Raw genomic sequence first — 17711 nt, forward strand, 5'->3', positions numbered from 1 at the left:
TACATAAACATCTAACCCACCCACCCATGAAACCCATAGTTGCTGGAAGTAAATGGGCTACTGTCGCTTTATCAAAATACTTAGAAGGCTAACTCAAGCCTTTTTTAAAGTTTAGTCCTGCATTTATTAGAGATACAAATGACTGTTTGCATTCTTTGAAACTTTGGTCTGAGACTAGAAGTTTAAGTGGTTTATTGTTGGGAACATTAGATATTAAATCACTTTTTACCATACTACCTAATGAGTTAGAGAGTTTTTGAATTTGCATAGTACTTTTACGTCATGTAAAATTGATTCTTGTGTTCCATCTTGGAAATTGTTCTACAAAATAATGTTTTTTTATTTAATGATGAATATTATCACCAACAAGTTGGTGTGGCAATGGGAACACCCATTGCTAATACGTATGCCAACTTAGTTTTAGCTAGATGGGAGGAAAAATATATTTTTGACACTATTAACCCCCCCCCCCCATCTTATAGGAACACCGATTTGGTTTTCTATAAGCGATTTGTTGATGATATTTTTTTTTGTGGAACAGCAGCATTGAGAATTTGAAATTGTTTGTTAACTGGCTACACAGTAATGCTGAATTTTTAGTGTTTGATCTAATTTATGACAGTCTAAAAATTATTTTTTTAGACATTACTGTTAGTTTGTCAAATGAATGTTTTAATACCACTATCTTTAAAAAGAATGTGCAGGCTATACGATATGTGCATTCTCAGAGTATGCTGTGCATTCTCAGAGTATGCAACCTAATTATACTTTTAGAGGCACTGTATATAGTCAATTCCTATAGGCTAGTAGATTAAACACTAATGAAGATAAATTTCTACATGATTTAGAAGCTATGAATAGGGACTTTGAACAAAGAGGCTATAAATCTAAATTACTGGATGCAATGAAATGTGACTCTATTAACAGACATATAGATATAGGACAGCCATATCTGTGATCTGATTTAGTAACTTCAGTTAACAGATCAAATGAGAGAAGACCTGTTAGGTATCTTATGAAATATAATAGGCATACAAAATGTATTAAACAGATCATTAGCAAATACTGGCCCATTCTTACTTCTAATACTGAGATTAAAAATCTTATAGGCATTAAACCATTTTTTGCACATAGAAAAGAAAGAAATCTTAAACAATTACTATGTTTTAAGGATATGCCCTCATTTTAAAACATTACCCCTGAATACTAAAGGGACGCATCCCTGTTATCATTGCAGTTATTGCAATTTTATTAATACTGACTTACTATTTGAACATCCCATTTCTGGTTCTAGTTTTGAGTTTAGAACTTTCACTACTTGCCAAACAAAAAATGTAATTTATCTTGCTAACTGTGTTGCATGTCCCAGTTTCTATATAAGCAAGACTAACTTGAAGCTAAAGCAACAAATTTGTTCCCACTTCTCTGAGATTCGCACCGAAGTTAAGAATAATGCCCTTTTTAAACATATTCAATTGAAGGGTGATGCACATTCTTTTAAGTTTTGTGTAGTTCAAGTAATAAATATAAGTATAAGGGGTGGTGATATTAAACTTCAGACTGAGCTTGCTCAATGTAAACGGATTGATTATTTTCAGGCTTCTGTTTGTCCAGGATTACATTTTCAAAACAGTTTGAAACCTATTCTTAAGTTTAAACATGATTGTATTAATTAGGTTTTTTAATGTATTTTAATGTGTTTTTTTATCTGACTAGGCTGTATCTGTATAGTTTATCTGTCCTGTTTTTCATTATGTTACTAGGTATGGTATAATTATCTATTTGATTTATTTATTTAAGGCATGTAATTGAATGGTGATGCCTATTGGCTAATTCAAATATATACTGTGACCATTGACCTAGCTTTTATATGCATTGAGGAAGAGCTTTTGCTTGAAAGCTTTGCGATTTGTTTTATTAAAACAAGCTTTGACATTGGATTCCTAGTTTTGTTCTTGTGTTGAAACTTCAGAGTTGACCTGAACCCCCCCCCCCCCAGATCTGGCACCGACACTTCAGCTCCAAGACTCTTCCTGCTCCAAAAGGGTTTGAGCTGAATGTCTCAGGGAAACTGTAGGAGTTGAAGAACTACAAAACATCAGATCCAACCTCATCATTCTATCCACGTATGCCTTGGACAAAATCCTGGAGGATCTAAGGGAAGAGCTGGAGGAAGGTAGCCTAAAAGGTTTCTTGGGGTCTCTTGGAGGAATGGCTAGTTAAGGCTAGAGGGCAGAGGCTCCAAGGAAAACCTTGGGGACATGGTCCTGGGTGATCTAGATTTTGGTGCAGTCAGATCCTTAGAGAGAGTTGGATCTGATGGTCATAAAACCTTGGCTGGAGGTTTGTTGGTCAATGCTGACCTAGGAGAATCATCAGGGGACCATTTCTTGGGCTTCTTCTCTTTCAGCAATGAATCATGTTTGGATTTTTCTGGCTTTTATGAGGGTGTTTGAGCCCCAGTTGATAAAGATGCAGCAGAAGAGGGAAGAAGACCTCTTAACACTACTTTGTTCTTCCTGTTGCTCAGAGCATGAGTCTTGAAACCTGCACAAATAGAACACTGAACGTCTAAGTGAGAAGCAATCAAACAATAAATGCACTCCTTGTGGGCATATGAATTTGGAATTTTATGCCCACAAAAAGTGCATTTCTTAAAACTAGTTGGCTTATCAGCCATCATTATAGTAAAAAGCAAGGAGACGAAGTGAAAAAAGAAAGATTTTTTTTATGATAACAGTATGGTAGCAACAGTGGTACTAACAGAATACCCTAAAACAGAGTAAGAGAGGAAAGTGTCAACAATGATACGAGAGGTACCTGCAAATGGGTATGGATGTCTTGGTTAGCACTTTAGAAAGAAAAAGGGGGGAAGTCTGTAAAAAGAAAGATAGAGAGCTCAAAGAGTTCCTTACACAGAGAATAAAGGGAGGCTATCAGGAGCTAAAGTTTAAAACAGAAAGATGTGAAAAATACAGTAAGTATTTATCTCCCACACTTGAGAGAAATGGAATCTGTATCGGATCACTTTGGCAGAAAATGACATCTACGGTATGCTAGGATGATAGGGCATTATGAGTAAAGGAAGGAGCTAGAATGCTGGATCTGAGAATCAGGTAAAACAGGCTGAGCCATATCCAAGGTTGAATCTGAGACCCAACAGTTGAGGAACAAATGAAAATTACAACATCAGCTATATTGTTTCGTTTTTGTTCAATTTCTTAGATACAGTGTTTTGGTAAAAAGCAACGAAATTAACTTGAAGATGAAGTCAAGGGTCATTTATGCAGCATGTTATTTTTGATGATGGTGCTGTGAACAATCTTAGAGCTTCTATCTAAAAAAAAAAAGGCTGTAAATTGTAAGTACATAATTTACTTGCAGAGTTCTTTATCTCTGGAATAGTTCAGTAATAATGAATGGTAAATATTCATTTTTGGAATGTGTTTCAGTTCTCATAATGTCTTACTGACTCTAATATATATAAAATATGAATAAATGAAATTCTAAACGTGTGCTGTAGGAGCTAAGTACTTCAATTTATAACTTCAGTTTAGCTTAAAGAAATGCCATTACTTTAAGCAAAAAAAAGAGCAAATCATGTTTTTCAAAACAAAGAAAGAAATTGTTCCTGATCAATCATGCTTTCAAATCAAGAAAATATGTTGTTCTTGATCAATAAGAGCTAAAGGGGTAGGTGATGAAACCATAGCACACAAGAAATAAAAATGTAAAAGATGCAGCATGGTAATACAGTGTTGGGTCTTAGGAATCAGTTCCAAGGCATAAGGTATTAGCAGATGTTAACAATTTTAAAATGAAAGCATCATAAGCATAGAATATATCTTGTGAAACTTCTCTTTTCAATTCAGTGCTATTTTGAATCTTGTTCTTCATTAAGCACTCTGCATTTGTTTCATCATTTGTCTGTTGTAGCAATCTTCCTCCTAGCCCTGGATGTCAGCAAAGGAATATGTATATGGACAAATGCAAATATTACTAGAGAAAATAATGCCCTGTGGACTTGTCAGTAAAGAACTAAGTTCTTCAATATTATTAGACATATTTATAAAAATAAATTATATGTTTTATTTCTGTTCAGATGCAATGCAAGTTCATTTTAGATCAGAATTATTTCCTTCTGTAACACTCAGTAGTAGATTCAAAACATTATCTTACCTGTGTCATTCTAAGCTTACTCTCCCAAGTACTAATCCTCTCTTCAAATGGTTTTTTGAAAGGTGAGAACGACATGCTTTGTGTCATCACAATATGGTCATCCAGGAGTTGTGAAGCTTCATCGGGGCTCTTTAGTATAAAAGTTCCCGTTTGTTTGTAAGGCATTATGTCAAATACCACTGAAGACCACTCATTTTCCATTTTGTCCAAGGCCTAAGAAATACAAAATATGTGTCTAACTCATAACTCTCACTGTAAAGGAATTGTTCTTGTCCAAAATATATTCCAAAAAAGAATTTGCGTCATTAAGACATGCCACATAATGATAAAACATTGTAAGTAAATGACAACACCATATATTTTGGAGATGAGTGTTGCAAATTGTTAAGTGAAAACTTGTTTTGCTACTGAACATGAAGCAATCATATAAAATAGGCCCAATTATGAATTCTAAATATACCCTCAGAGTCAAGTAAAAGGTTTTTCTTGCTGAGGTATTTTTTAGTGTGCATCTTTGCAATTTTTTTTTCTGTTAAAAACAATACTAACTAGCAGTACAGTCCTAAAACTAACAGTGTTCATGCAATAAACACATGAAGATAAATAAAATAAATGCATAATGAATGAAGCAGCCATTTTTTAACCATTTCCAATATGGGGTGTTGTCCAGCCCATGTAAAACATCATTGTTTAATGAAGCTCACAGTCTCATGGTTATTTAAAAAAACATGCAAATACAAAAGCTGATCACAGCAAAAGAACTCAGGTTATGTCTACATCATAGCAGTTTTGCAATTAAAATGGGCAATTCAAAGCCAGAGTAAAACAAAAAGATCAAGTAGTCATGATCAGATTTCAATATCAGCACTGAAGGCAAAACATGAGAAATCAAATTAAAAAAGCAAAAGTTGAAAATAATATTCAATCTTTTAGTAGCAAGATATTAATGGGCATAATATAGCACTGTTGTTTCTTGAAAAAACAACTGCTTAAATAATATAGTGGCTACCTAACAGCTTTTATTTATATTTAACCAGGAAAGTCCGGCTTGGAACAAAGCCAATTTTCAGCAGAGGCCCAGGGAGAAAGGCTCCAGACGCATGTTTTTGTAATGTAGGACGAAACCGGAGCACCAGGAGAAAACCCACACTAACGCAGGGAGGACATACAGATTCCACACAGAAGGCACCCCAGCCGAGAATCGAACCAGCAAACCTCTTGCTGTGAGGGGACAACACTACCATTGCACCACTCCTCATTCCTGCTCAAAACTAGCTCAAAACAAAACAGATCATATCATGGTGCCTGTTAATTTGTGAGTGCAATAAACAAAAGTAATGAGATTATTATAATATTAGATCTGTGTTGTCTTCTTCCATCCATTTTGACCCGTGGGTTACTAGATCTGATCAGATCCAAGCCAGCAAATAGGACTTAGGCTCCAAAGCTCAAGTTCCTAGCAAATAAGGCATTACAGCACCTAATCTCTTCAGATCGAGTTTGTCCCTCCAGCAAGATAACAGTAGTCCATAACATAAAGGTAGCAGATTACTCAGAGTAAACACAAACCTGATGGGTTCTAGCAGAAGAAGGCTTCAGGAATGTCCATGAGGTTCTCTAGAAACAATAGTAGATAACATGATAATCTGTACTGGGATGGAGGAAGAGGATGTTAAGATGAATGGAAGTAGACAACGTGGATCTAGTATTATAGTAAGTACGTAGGTTTTATATCCAATGTTCTCTCTTATGTCTGCTTCAACTTGAGGGACAGAGTCCTCAGCTAGACTGATCTGGGTGGCACTATGGAAGTATATTCCTGAGGATAATAAAGCCAAACACTGACCTTGATTGGAGATCAAGCATATAAAGTATAATGATGGTATGGGCACTAGACCATGTAGCTACTGAGCAGATATCAACCAATGGTGCATAACAAAAGAAAGCTGCAGAGGCAGATACTGCCCTTGTAGAGTGAGCCTTAAGTTCGGATGGTAACAATAAACCATTAGTGTTATAAACATAGCAGCTACAATTAGGACAAGGTAACTTTAGAACCCCCCAGTCAAAGTATTGCTTTGGAAAAGGAAACAAATAGTTATCCAGATTTCCTGATGTCCTTTGTTCTATGTAAATAGAAATGAAAGTTATGTACTTGCCCTAACAATAGATCCATGTTGCCTTCTTTTTTTCTGGTTCAATGTGTGGGTTGTCAGATCTGGTTAGATCTGACCTCAGTGCTTTGTACCAAAGCTTTGGATCAAGAGCTCCGACTCCTCCCTAGCAACAATTCCCCTCACCTCCCTGAATTTCCTCGGATAGAATTTGCTGACTGGCCCTGAGCCATCATTAGATGTAAACATATATAACTATAAACACATAAGTAACATGCGTCAAGAAAATAAGAAGATGATGATCTCTAGATGTGCTGTGACAATTTGGAAGGGGTATGGATGAAGGAAAATTGAACCACATTAAAAGAAAACACAGATCTATCATTATGGTGAGTGCATAACTTTCATGTACAATGCTGTCTTTTTTGTTCTGATTCAATGTATGGGACAGATTTCCAAGCTACTAAATGGGTACCTAGGTAGTCTGAAGGAAGGGTAGTCCTGAGTATGGTAGAGAAGGGTAGTCCTGAGTATGGCAGAACAAAAAGATGTGTGAGCCCTAGACAGCACACATTCAATTTATGGTGAGATACAAAGGTATGAGAAGAGTTCCAAGATGCTTCTGCACATATGTCACTTATAGGAACTCTTTAGCAAAGGCTGTACAGGTTGCCGTTGCTCTTGAAGAATGTGCTTTATGCTTTGATTGTAGAGGCACATGCAGTGAATCACAGACAAAGGAAATGCAGTTAGCTAACCATCTCGACAATGTAACTTTAGAAACAGATTGACCCAACATTTTCTTGACAAGGAAATGAACAATTGGTCTGATTTTCTGAAAGTCTTGGTACAGTGAAGGTAAACTCTGAGTTGCATGTGCACATCTAATGTATGTTTATAGCATACTGGTACATAGGTGTTTACTAGGCTAACGACCACAAGGGCCTAGTTAAGCCTAGCCATGCATCCCAAATATGTTCTGCTTTATTGAAAAATGTGGAGAGAAAAGCTGGTAGATCAATTTTTTGATTTAAATTTGATTCAGAAGTCACTTTTGGAAGAAAGGGATGTTTGTTCTTAACTACAATCTGTCTTCATGAAAAACCTGGAAATCTGCCTTACATGGAAGTGCCTGAAGTTCTGATACTCATTTGGCAGAGGTAATGACAACTAAAAATATAGTCTTCCAGGACAGAAATTTTATATATGTGGATACTGCATTTTCAAAGGGTTTTCATAGGTTCATAGGTTCATACTAGGCTATCTGCCTAGGGCATTTATAAGCCTAGCCAGAGTGTGTTTGGCTTTCGCCACCCATTTTAAATTAATTTTGCTATGCCCTTTTTCGAGGTTAGTATACTGTGCCTCTGTCTAACAGTGACACAGAAGTGATACCCGGGGTAAACCTATGATCCCCCATCCACTCATCAAGATTCCTCTTGAAGAGAGTCAATGAGGGACTCTGCCTAACCTGGACTGGGATTTTATTCCAGAGTGAAGGGAGCCTCTGGGTTATGAATCTGTCCCTCCAGCATGTCCTATTTATTTCAGTGCTGAGGTTCAAGTCACCGAGCGTGGCTCGATGGGATTTGGATTTTCTGAGGTGCAGCATGTCCATTAATTCCGGGTTGGACATGGCTTTATACGTCAGGCACAGATCGCCTCTGAGCAGGCGGTATGCCACTGAGTAGAGCTGGAGTTTCTTTAACCGGGCAGCATATGGCATCTGTTTGAGCCCTTTGATCCTCTTGTTGAGGTACTTTTGGGGTCTTTCCAGTTGCTGCAGGTGTCTGGTAAGGTACATCCCAAAAGGGGCAATATACTCAATTATGGGCCTGATAAGGGATGAGTAAAGAGGCACGATGACCTCCTCTGATCTAGATGTGAATCCCTTCATGATTAGGTGGGCTATATAAAATGTTTTTCTAACCACTTTGGCCACATGGTTGTCAAATGAAAGATTGCTATCCCCAGGTCCCTAATTACTTCTTCCGTACTTAATGGATTACCACTTATGTGGTAATTTGTGGGCAATTTGTTTTTGCCAAAGGGGATGACTATACGCTTTTTGGCGTTTAGCTTGAGGCCATGGCTCTGGCACCAGTTGTCTGTTTCTATGAGGCCCTTTTGGAGGATGCTTGTGTCGGCTGGAGAGTCAATTATGGCTCACAGTTTGCAGTCATCTGCGAACTTGGTCAGCCACAGTCCTTCCGTGTTGGTCTGTACCTCTGAGAAATATATACCGAACAAGAGAGGTCCCAGGACTGAGCCCTGTGGGATGCCACTTGTAACTGGTTTGGAGTCTGACATGGCTCCAGCAATTCTAATCATGTGGGTTCTGTCCTTGAGCCAGTTTGCAACCCATCTAGTGACATAGGGGTTTATATTTAAGCTGGTGAGCTTATCTATAATGCCCGAGTGGGGTATTGTATAGAAGGCTTTTGCGAGGTCCAGGTAGGCTGTGTGGACCACCTTCCCCTCGTCAATGGCCTTGGTGACTGTTTCAAAGAAATCGACCAGGTTTAAGAGGCAGGATCTGCCCTTAACAAAGCCAAACTGGGTAGGATCCAGTGTCTGTAGGTCCCCAATATCTTTATTTATAAGGTCCATGATGATCCTTTCCATAGCTTTGCAGACCAAGCTAGTCAGGCTTATGGGGGATATTTTCCAGGATCCGTTGAGGCACCACCTTTGTGGAGAGGGACCACCGTTGCTGTACGCCACTCTCTGGGTACATATCCTGTAGTAAGGCTGAGATTGAACAGTAGTTTTATGTTTGGGTTTAGCTCTTCTTGGAGTTCATGTAGGATGCAGCCCGGGACACCGTCTGGTCCCATTGATGCTGTGTTTTTTGCTTTGGAGAGGGCAGCTCTTACCTGAGCATCTGAGATGTCAGGGGGGCAGCACTCTGCTGGGATAGATATTTGCCCTTTTGGCAGAGAGGGGGGGGGGTTTGCACTGAACCTGTCAGCTAGGATGTTGGCAATGTCTGTGGGTTCGGTGTATTTCTTGTCATTTTGGACTAATTCTGAGCATATCTGGGAATTCCCACCCAGGTTCCTAACATAACTAAAGAAAGCCTTGTGATTATCCTTAGTGTCCTGTGCAATTTTTCTCTCAAAGCTGGCCTTAGGCGATTTTATGAGTGCCCGTAGTTTTTTGCTAATACTGATCAAAGATGCCTTCTCTTTTTGGGATTTTGCTCTATCATGTAGTAGCTTCCTCCTTCTATTGTATAGTTTGTTTACGGTTGGGGTCCACCAGACAGGATGTCTGCCTTTGGAGGATTGGGTCTTGGTTTTATTTGGGATTGCATGATCCATGCATTCCTGAAGGTGTTCATAGAATGCGTTTATAAAGGATTCTGCAGTCTGGGCCATATTTTCCACAGGCCTGAGGGCTTTGAAGGATTCCACCTCGGTTTTGAGGAGTTAAGGACTGCAACAACATGGTAATATCACAGGGAGGGACTGGATTACAAACTGGCAGTCTCAATAAGAAGGTATCTCTTAAAAAGGCCTTTATTGGTTTTAAGGGAAGCTTTGTTACTAAAACCTATGTGGAAGTTTGAAATGGCTGCCAATTGTACCTGAATTTGACCCAGACAAGAAAAGTTCTGAAAGAAGTTCTAAAATTTTTGGAAGCAGTGCTGAGAAAGGGTCTAGACTGTTATCAAATGCCCAGATGGAAAAGTGTCTCCATTGGCTCTTGTCTTTTTTGTAGAATTCCTTTGACAAGACAATATGATTTATACTACTGGGGAAGAAAGCCTGGCATTATCTGGCAATTGCTAGAACTGGAGAAAGCATGCCGTTAGTTTTAGGGTCTGTAGCAATAGTAGAGGCATCCTGATGGGGAGTGGGAGGAGATCAGGGAAGGGATCCAGCACCCATGGTGAGTGAACTAAGTAAGGCCAAAGAAAGGGGAACCATACCCGCAGAGGTCAGAAGTATGCAATGAGGATTATTTTGGTCTTGTACTCCATTGCTTTCTGGATAAACTTGGGGATAAGGGGAATGGGAAGAAAGGCATAAATGAGACCTGGGGGCCCAGGATAGACTACATCATCTCTTGGTGACTGACCCTGTGGAGGGATGGGGGCAAATTAGGTGAGAAGCAAAGAGGTCTGAGCAAGGTTGGCCCCAGTGGCTGAAGATCTTTGTTGCCACTGATACGTTAAGAGAACAATTGTTAGGCAATAATAGCGTTGGATGTTGGACATCCCAGGTATATGCACTGCAACTAGAAAGTGGTTTGAAAACATCACCCACTGCGAAATTCTCATGACTTCTTGGAAAAGAGGGTATGATCTACTTCCACCTTGTTTTCTGATGTACCAAACTACTGACATGTTGTCTGAATGTATGATAATCACATCCTTGGGTAGATGGTCCTGAAGTGCCTGCAATGTAAGAAGGACCACTCTTAACTCCAAGACATTGATGTGAAGGTTGGCCACTAATGGGCAACCCATTCTTTGGAGTGTTCTCCCTTCAAAATGCCTTCCACTCAAGAAGGAAAGCATCCATGTTCAATGTGGCTTTGGGAACCAAAGGAGAGATGTCTGCCCAGAGTGACTGAGTCAGACAATGCCCACCAGTGGATATGGTTCTTACAGACCTGCGTGAGTCATATTTTGTAATAAAGGGGATGAATTTTTCTGGTACCACTGTGCTAATGTCCATTGTAGAATGCTCACGTGACATCTGACTAAGGGGACTATCATTATGGAAGAAGCCATTAAACCTAGAAGTCTTAATATCAATTAAGCCTGGGGTGGGGATTATTTATTACCAGAAAAGTAACTGATCTGTGTTGAGGGTAGCTTTGTTAATTGAAGTACATTGACTATCTGTCAGCCTATGAATTCGATGGATTTGGTAGGCTGTAATTTGCTCTTCTTGGTGTTGAGGGATATCCCCAAGGAGGTTGATAGTTTTAGCAGGAATGACTGGTGTGTTAGAAGTAGATCCCTGGAGGTATCAGTTAAGAGCCAATCGTCCAGATATAGGAATACCTGAATACCTTAAAGTCTGAGATAGGCTGTTACCACTACTATTATCTTGGTGAACACCTGGGGGGGGGGGGGGCTGTGGTGAGACTGAAATGCAGGTCTCTGAATTGAAAGTGACTGGCTTTATGTAACAGTACGCATCCTGGAGATCTATAGAGCACATCCAATTTTCCTTTCTGAGTAGAGGCAGAATGGATTATTTCATGACCATTCAGACCTTTGTCTGTTTTACAAACTAATTTAATTTAATGAGATCCAAAATTGGTCCCAGGTACCCTGTTTTTTTTTTTGGAACTGAAAAGAACATTGAGTTCTCCAGATTCTAACTGGTCATTGAGGACCAGCTGGGTGACTCTTTTGACCAGAAACTTGTGAACATCTTTTGCTGTAGATTCTAACTGGCTGGGTGGAATGTTGGCAATCCTTCATGTTATTCTTGTATTTTCTAAAAAGGATATTGTATAACCTCTGTAGATGATCCTTAGCACCCATGAATCTTGAGTTATGTTTTGCCAGGTAGAAGATGTAAGGAGAAGTGTCCCCTGACTGCCTCCAGAGTGCAGCAGTCGGGCAAATGTTCAGGTACGCTGGTAAAGTTTCTCTGTGAATGGACCATGGAAACCTTGATTTTGTAGACTGCCTCTGCCCCTGGAATAATATCCCATGGAATTGCCTTCACTGCTGCTTCTGGGAGACCTAGGCCTATCCTCAGAAGTATCTTGGTAAAAACCTTGAGATTTTTTGAACCACATTTTATTCCACCTCTGACTCCTGGAGAATGATCTCTTAGGGGTTGAACAACAGATTCTAATGGCAGAAAAGTCTTACTGTCCTGTTCACTTCTGGTGAGCATATTATTGACCTTTGGTCCAAACAAAGTGGCTCCATCATACAGGGCATTTATGAAAGATGTCATAAAGCTTTCTGCAAAGTCACAAAGCCTCATTCAAGCATGGTGAGGCATCATAATGCCAGTACCAGCTGCACGGGCTGCACCATCTTCTGCATTAGAAAGTAGTCTTATGGCTACATTCAAGGTGGACTGTAGGGTAAACAACTGGGACTCCACACTTGTTGGGATGTTTGCTGGTAAGGTACCCACCAGAAAATTTTAAATTTCTTTAATCAAATCTCCCTAGAAATGTGTCAAGTGAGCTATGCAGTTCAGCATGTAAATGGAGAAAGTGGCTGAAATGTATGCCCATTTCCCCAATCTATCCAATGCTGCAGACTCCCTGTTAGTGGTATGAACAGAGGAACTCTCTTCAGATAGTTTCTATTTTAGTGGCTGCTGCTGCCACCTTGGCATCTACAGGGAAACTCTTGGCCCAGAATTTTCTATCTTTCGGGGCAGCTAAAATTCTGCCTGTGTTTTTATGGATGGGCTCTGCCACACCAGGCTCCTTCAAAGCTTTTTGAGTGATAATGTCAACTAAAGGGTCAGGAGAGGGGGACCACCCAAGACATTGGAGGAGCTCTGGTGGACAATCTCCCATGCTGTTTTATCAATTCTAGGATGTCTCCAAAGAAGATGTCTTGGGGGATCTTGAAGAGTCTTCTCCCTCATCTAAGTTGGTATTTTCAGTAACAAACTCAAGAGAGGAGTCAAAGTGCTTCCTTTTACAAGTTCTTTTTCCAGGGAATGTACCTGGGAATTCCTGAGGGAGACAAATTGGAATCAGACAAGGGACTCCAAGGTTGAGTAATCTCAAGGCCTAATGAATTCATCTGTCCCTGTCTACTAGAATGAGGGGAGAAGGGTACAGACTTCAGAGGAAGTGTGAATGGATCCAAGTCTTGGTCCAGCCAAGTCCCTCTCCACAGCAATGAAAGCTGACTCAGCGATTGGAGCTGAAGAATACTCAGCCAAATTAGAAAGGTCAGAAGCCCTCTAGAATCCAATGGCTGAAGGCCGCAAGGAGGACCTCAAAACTGAGCTGTCTAGTGCAGAGGATCTGAGTGGCAGGAACAGTTCCGAAAGTCTCAGTGTCAACTCTACTGCTGGAGCCTCAACATCGATGTTCTGGTTCCAGCATTCTGCTGGACTGAAAATCTTTGGAGTCAAGTGAGTGAGGGAAGATATTGAAGCTGAAGTCTCAAGCACTGTCAACTCTGACACTGGTACAGCAGGAAGGCTGGATTTGATATACACCACCTCTGGGAATGGGGACGGAGTAGGAAGCTGAGAAGACTAAACAGTCGGGAGTGGAAAGGACCGATTCTGAATCCTTTCTTGGGGATGAAGCTGGGAGGACTCCCATCTGAACCTGAGTCCTCAAAAACCTCCTCATCATTTCATCAGTTTTAAACTGTATGAGACTTCTAGTAGATTAGCCAGATCTGGAGGAAGAAGTTACTGATGCAGGTTTCAATGACACTTTCGGTAAAATTGGAGAATGATGCCTGGGACTGATCAGTGCCAGAGTAAAGGATGACTTTGGAGACAGAGTCTGGATCTGAGAAACAATCAGATCCAGCTGTCGAGGTACCTTTGGTGCCAAACCCACAATACCTGTGGGGTCGGGACAACATTTCTAGTTTTTTTCTGGATGATACTCAGACATCTTGTCCTTTAGTTTCTCCTTGGTTTTCTATCTTTCTTTCTCTCTCCCACTCTGGATTTCTCCTTCTCTTTTTTTTCTTCTTGTCAGAGGAAGGGAAAGAAGTGGATTCCTTTAGATCCAAGGACATCTTCAACTTTATCTGGGCAGGAAGAAGGCTTTTCAAAATTAGTTTTTCTTTACGCCCTTGAAAGGCTCTGGTGCCAAAGGCAGCACAGATGGAGGTGAGAGGGCCACAAGTAGAATACACACTGAGAGCATGGGTTTTGGGGAAGAATTTTATGCTCGCAGGAATAGCACTTTTTAAAACCTGAGGACATCAGAACAAAACACCTAAACTACCTATAAATATACTATTCAAGAAGAAAAATGTTATAATCTAAAGCTAAAGATACTATGAGCATGAACACATGCAAATATGTACACACACAAGAAAAAAACTACACTCAATATCTACAAAGAATACCCTAACCTATGAGAACAGTATTTATTTATTTATTTGTTATCCTGGTTAGTCCAACTGGGTAAAGACCCTTTTTTCAGCAGAGACCCAAGGAGAAAAGATCCAATATTAAAAAAAAAAAAAAAAAAAAAACAGTGAATAACATTGTCAATGCTTACAGGAGAAATAATATTAAAAAGAACTAACATGAAATAACTAACAGCAAATAACAAGGTCAATTTTTTTTAGTTGAGACAAGAATAATAAGAAAAAACAAAAAGTGCATGGTACAAATTTGCCAAAAATTAAGTCAGACAGAAAACTGCATAATGTGGATGTACATAAATGCAAGAAGAGTATAAGCTTACAAACAGTTATAAGCCAAGATAGGAAGATAGCTGTAGTGAGAGGTTGAGAATAGAGCAAAAACAGGAGGAAAACCTAGTTAATAAGTAGGTGAAAAACAACTTAGGCAGCAAATAAGTGAAATACTACAGTAGTAGAAGCTGATGAGACAATAAATCCTAAGCCTACTACAAAGAGAAGGAAAAAGCATTCACTTATCGTGAATAATGATAGAGCTCTTGGTCCATGTGCCCGGTTTATACAGGCAGCAAACAAGATCTGAAGGAATTCAGACAGGTGAGGGAAAAAGTAGTAGAGGAATCAGAGCTCTTGGATTCAAAGCTTTGGTACAAGGCACCAAGGTCAGATCTGACTGGATCCGACAACCCAAACATTGACTCAGATGAAAAAAGGCATCGGATCCGGAGTTGACAATATAGGACCAAACTGTGAAGAATGTGTTCCACATTGTTGGCAAATTTTGGAAAATATATTGGAATACGAGTAGAATGGTTTAAGTTAAAGGCCTCCTTGGGAAAAAAAGGTTGGATTACTCCAAAGACAGACTCTCCCCAGGATTCACAAAGCCTCCGTGTAAGAGTTATAACTCTTACACGGAGGCTGCAGTTAAACGGAGTGATGTCAGCATGCTTTGCATATTCATGAGAGCATGCTGAATCACACCTAAGTCTAACACGGTCCGTGTAAGACAGTCGGGGGCATGTCCGTAGGCCGAGCCCTGCAAGCGGACACGCCCCCAGAAGTGTAAAAGTGCCCAAAGTAGACACCCACAACAGAGTCCACGGAAATGTGAATAAACACAACACAACACATGCCCCTACAGACTATAAACATAAAAGAAATATAAATGAACATGTTATATTTATTTTTTAAATTGTAAAGATGTTTAACCGTGAGTGCGCTCATTTCCGCGGGCGTGCCAGTAGCGCAGCTACAGTTAGCAGTCAGTGGGAAAGCATATAAGAACTAAATATGCAAAGTAAGCCAAGAAGCAATAGCGTAGCGGTAGAGATGTTGGCTGAAGAGCAGGCATTCATGGTTCGAGTCCCCACAACACCAATTTTTATTTTTAGCAAAATAAGCACGAAACAAGTCCCAGACAAATATGTACACATAAAACCACATTTTATGTAAAATGTAATGACAGAGCCCATTTATATTGAAAAAATGTGAGGGAACAAAAGAATAAAAAATGCCAGATGTGCCCATAGCTGAGCTAAAGTTTAACAGTGTGAGTGCATCTGCCCGTACGTGAGCAGTGGTTTAACTGGTGCAAAATGAGTACCCGTAGCTGAGCAGTGGTTTAACACGTTGAATCTAAGTGCCCCTAGGTGAGCTGAGCGTAATATGTGTGCCGATAGCCAAATGAGGCTTAAACCAGCATACCACGTTTGTGCGGAGCTGCGCACCGCGCAAACAAACTAACCGACGGGCAACGTTGAGCAAGCCGTATCAAAACTGCCTTTACACAGACACACCCCTCAGCATGTCTAGACAGTCATGAAAAATAAAAAGCAGTGGCCAGGTTCGAACCCAGGATACTATACACCATAGTCAAGGTACAGAACCACTAAGCCATGACAGCAGTACCTAGAAATGCAATAATAGCTCATATATAGGAATGAATGCAAATTAGAGCATGACATTGCAGGTTTACTGAAGTTGATACAATTCCAAAATGGCCAATCACAGATATGTGCGGGAAAAACGGACTATATAAGCCCTATAGGCGGGAATACACAGCATAAACGATTGTAGAACAGACCTGCAGGCAGAATGTCAGGAGTAGGAGAGGGTAGTCGCTTTCGAGCACAGAGGTGGGGTGTTGAGGAGTCCAGGTACATGGCCTGGCTCCTAGTCCACAATCATGAGGCCCAACTCATGCAGGGCTAGGTCCTCTGGGGAGCATACAGGGCTGAGGTGTGGGACCGGTTGGCTCATGAACTCACCAGTGCCGCAGGGATTCCAAGGACAGGTGAGCAGGTCCGTCACCACCATGCGGACCTGAAGAGACGCAAGCAGGACCAACTGAACCTTTGGATCCAGGAGGCCCGGCAAACACCCAACGCCCCACCACTGAGTAAGTAACATTTAATTATGTATGTAAAAAGTTAAACTAGCTGATATTATGGAGATGTGTATTCCAATATTACTTCATTTATATTACAGCTGCAGGTGTCCGTTCTGCGAACCGCAGAGCCTATGGCGATAGGCTGGTGCGGTTGCGCTCCCAGGCAGGTCAGTAATCCACTACCAGTAACTGTAAAGAAATTTCAAAGTATGACAGTCAGCATAAGAGTGCAGTGTAGTCAGTAAGGAATAAAATCTGCAAGTAACAGTGTGAAAGTGTATGCAAGTATTGCTTGATCACAATAGTTTGCAGCCTGTAAGTGTAAGCTAAACATGAAACTATCTGACATATATCCTGAAATAAAAATGTCCTGCCTGTAAGAAAATAGTACACAACCTGCAGCAGGCTGAAAAGTATAGCTGCAGAAGATGATAAATCACATGTGTGAAATATATCCCTGTGGAAATACTGAAACATGACAGAAGTGAGACTGCTGGAAAGGATTGTAATAACTACTGTTAAAACATGTCAATAAAGCCTAGAAGTACCATCCTGAATAGTAAAATGAAAGCAAGTGAGAGAGTGTGAGAAAGTGCCATGAATCCAGCAATACAGTAGTAATAACCCCTGAATAAAGTATACTGCAGTCAAGACAGAATGAAATGCATGTGAGATTCAAAACCAAACAGCTAAATCTGTTCAAAGTGTTGCTGCATCTGGAATGTGTATCCCAAAATCAGGATATGTTGCTCTCAGTCTGCAATATGCAGATAGGATATTTGTCTGATACACCATACATCCACACTTGTCTACAGCCATATAAAGCAAATGTAGCCTAGATGTAGCTGAACAAAGCTAGATATGAATGTGTATGAAGAACCATAAAATGTATATTGATGTTGCATTAACAGTCCTATCAACAAGTTGAAATAGTTAACATATAGGAAACTGTAGTTAGAACAGT

At 40.1% G+C, this 17711-nt stretch overlaps 1 protein-coding gene across 1 annotated transcript in view; it reads right to left on the minus strand.

The window, feature by feature from the left end:
* The window catches only part of DNAH1 (dynein axonemal heavy chain 1), a 5225710-nt gene that overhangs the window by 3434337 nt on the left and 1773662 nt on the right, over positions 1 to 17711 (minus strand). The window contains exon 21 of the mRNA XM_044076389.1: positions 4180 to 4392. Coding sequence (XP_043932324.1) covers positions 4180 to 4392 — 213 coding nt within the window. The remainder of the gene's footprint in view (positions 1 to 4179; positions 4393 to 17711) is intronic.

Source organism: Protopterus annectens, chromosome 7.part0 (genome assembly GCF_019279795.1).
Source record: "Protopterus annectens isolate FY-2018-M chromosome 7.part0, PAN1.0, whole genome shotgun sequence".
NCBI classification, from domain to species: Eukaryota; Metazoa; Chordata; order Ceratodontiformes; family Protopteridae; genus Protopterus; species Protopterus annectens.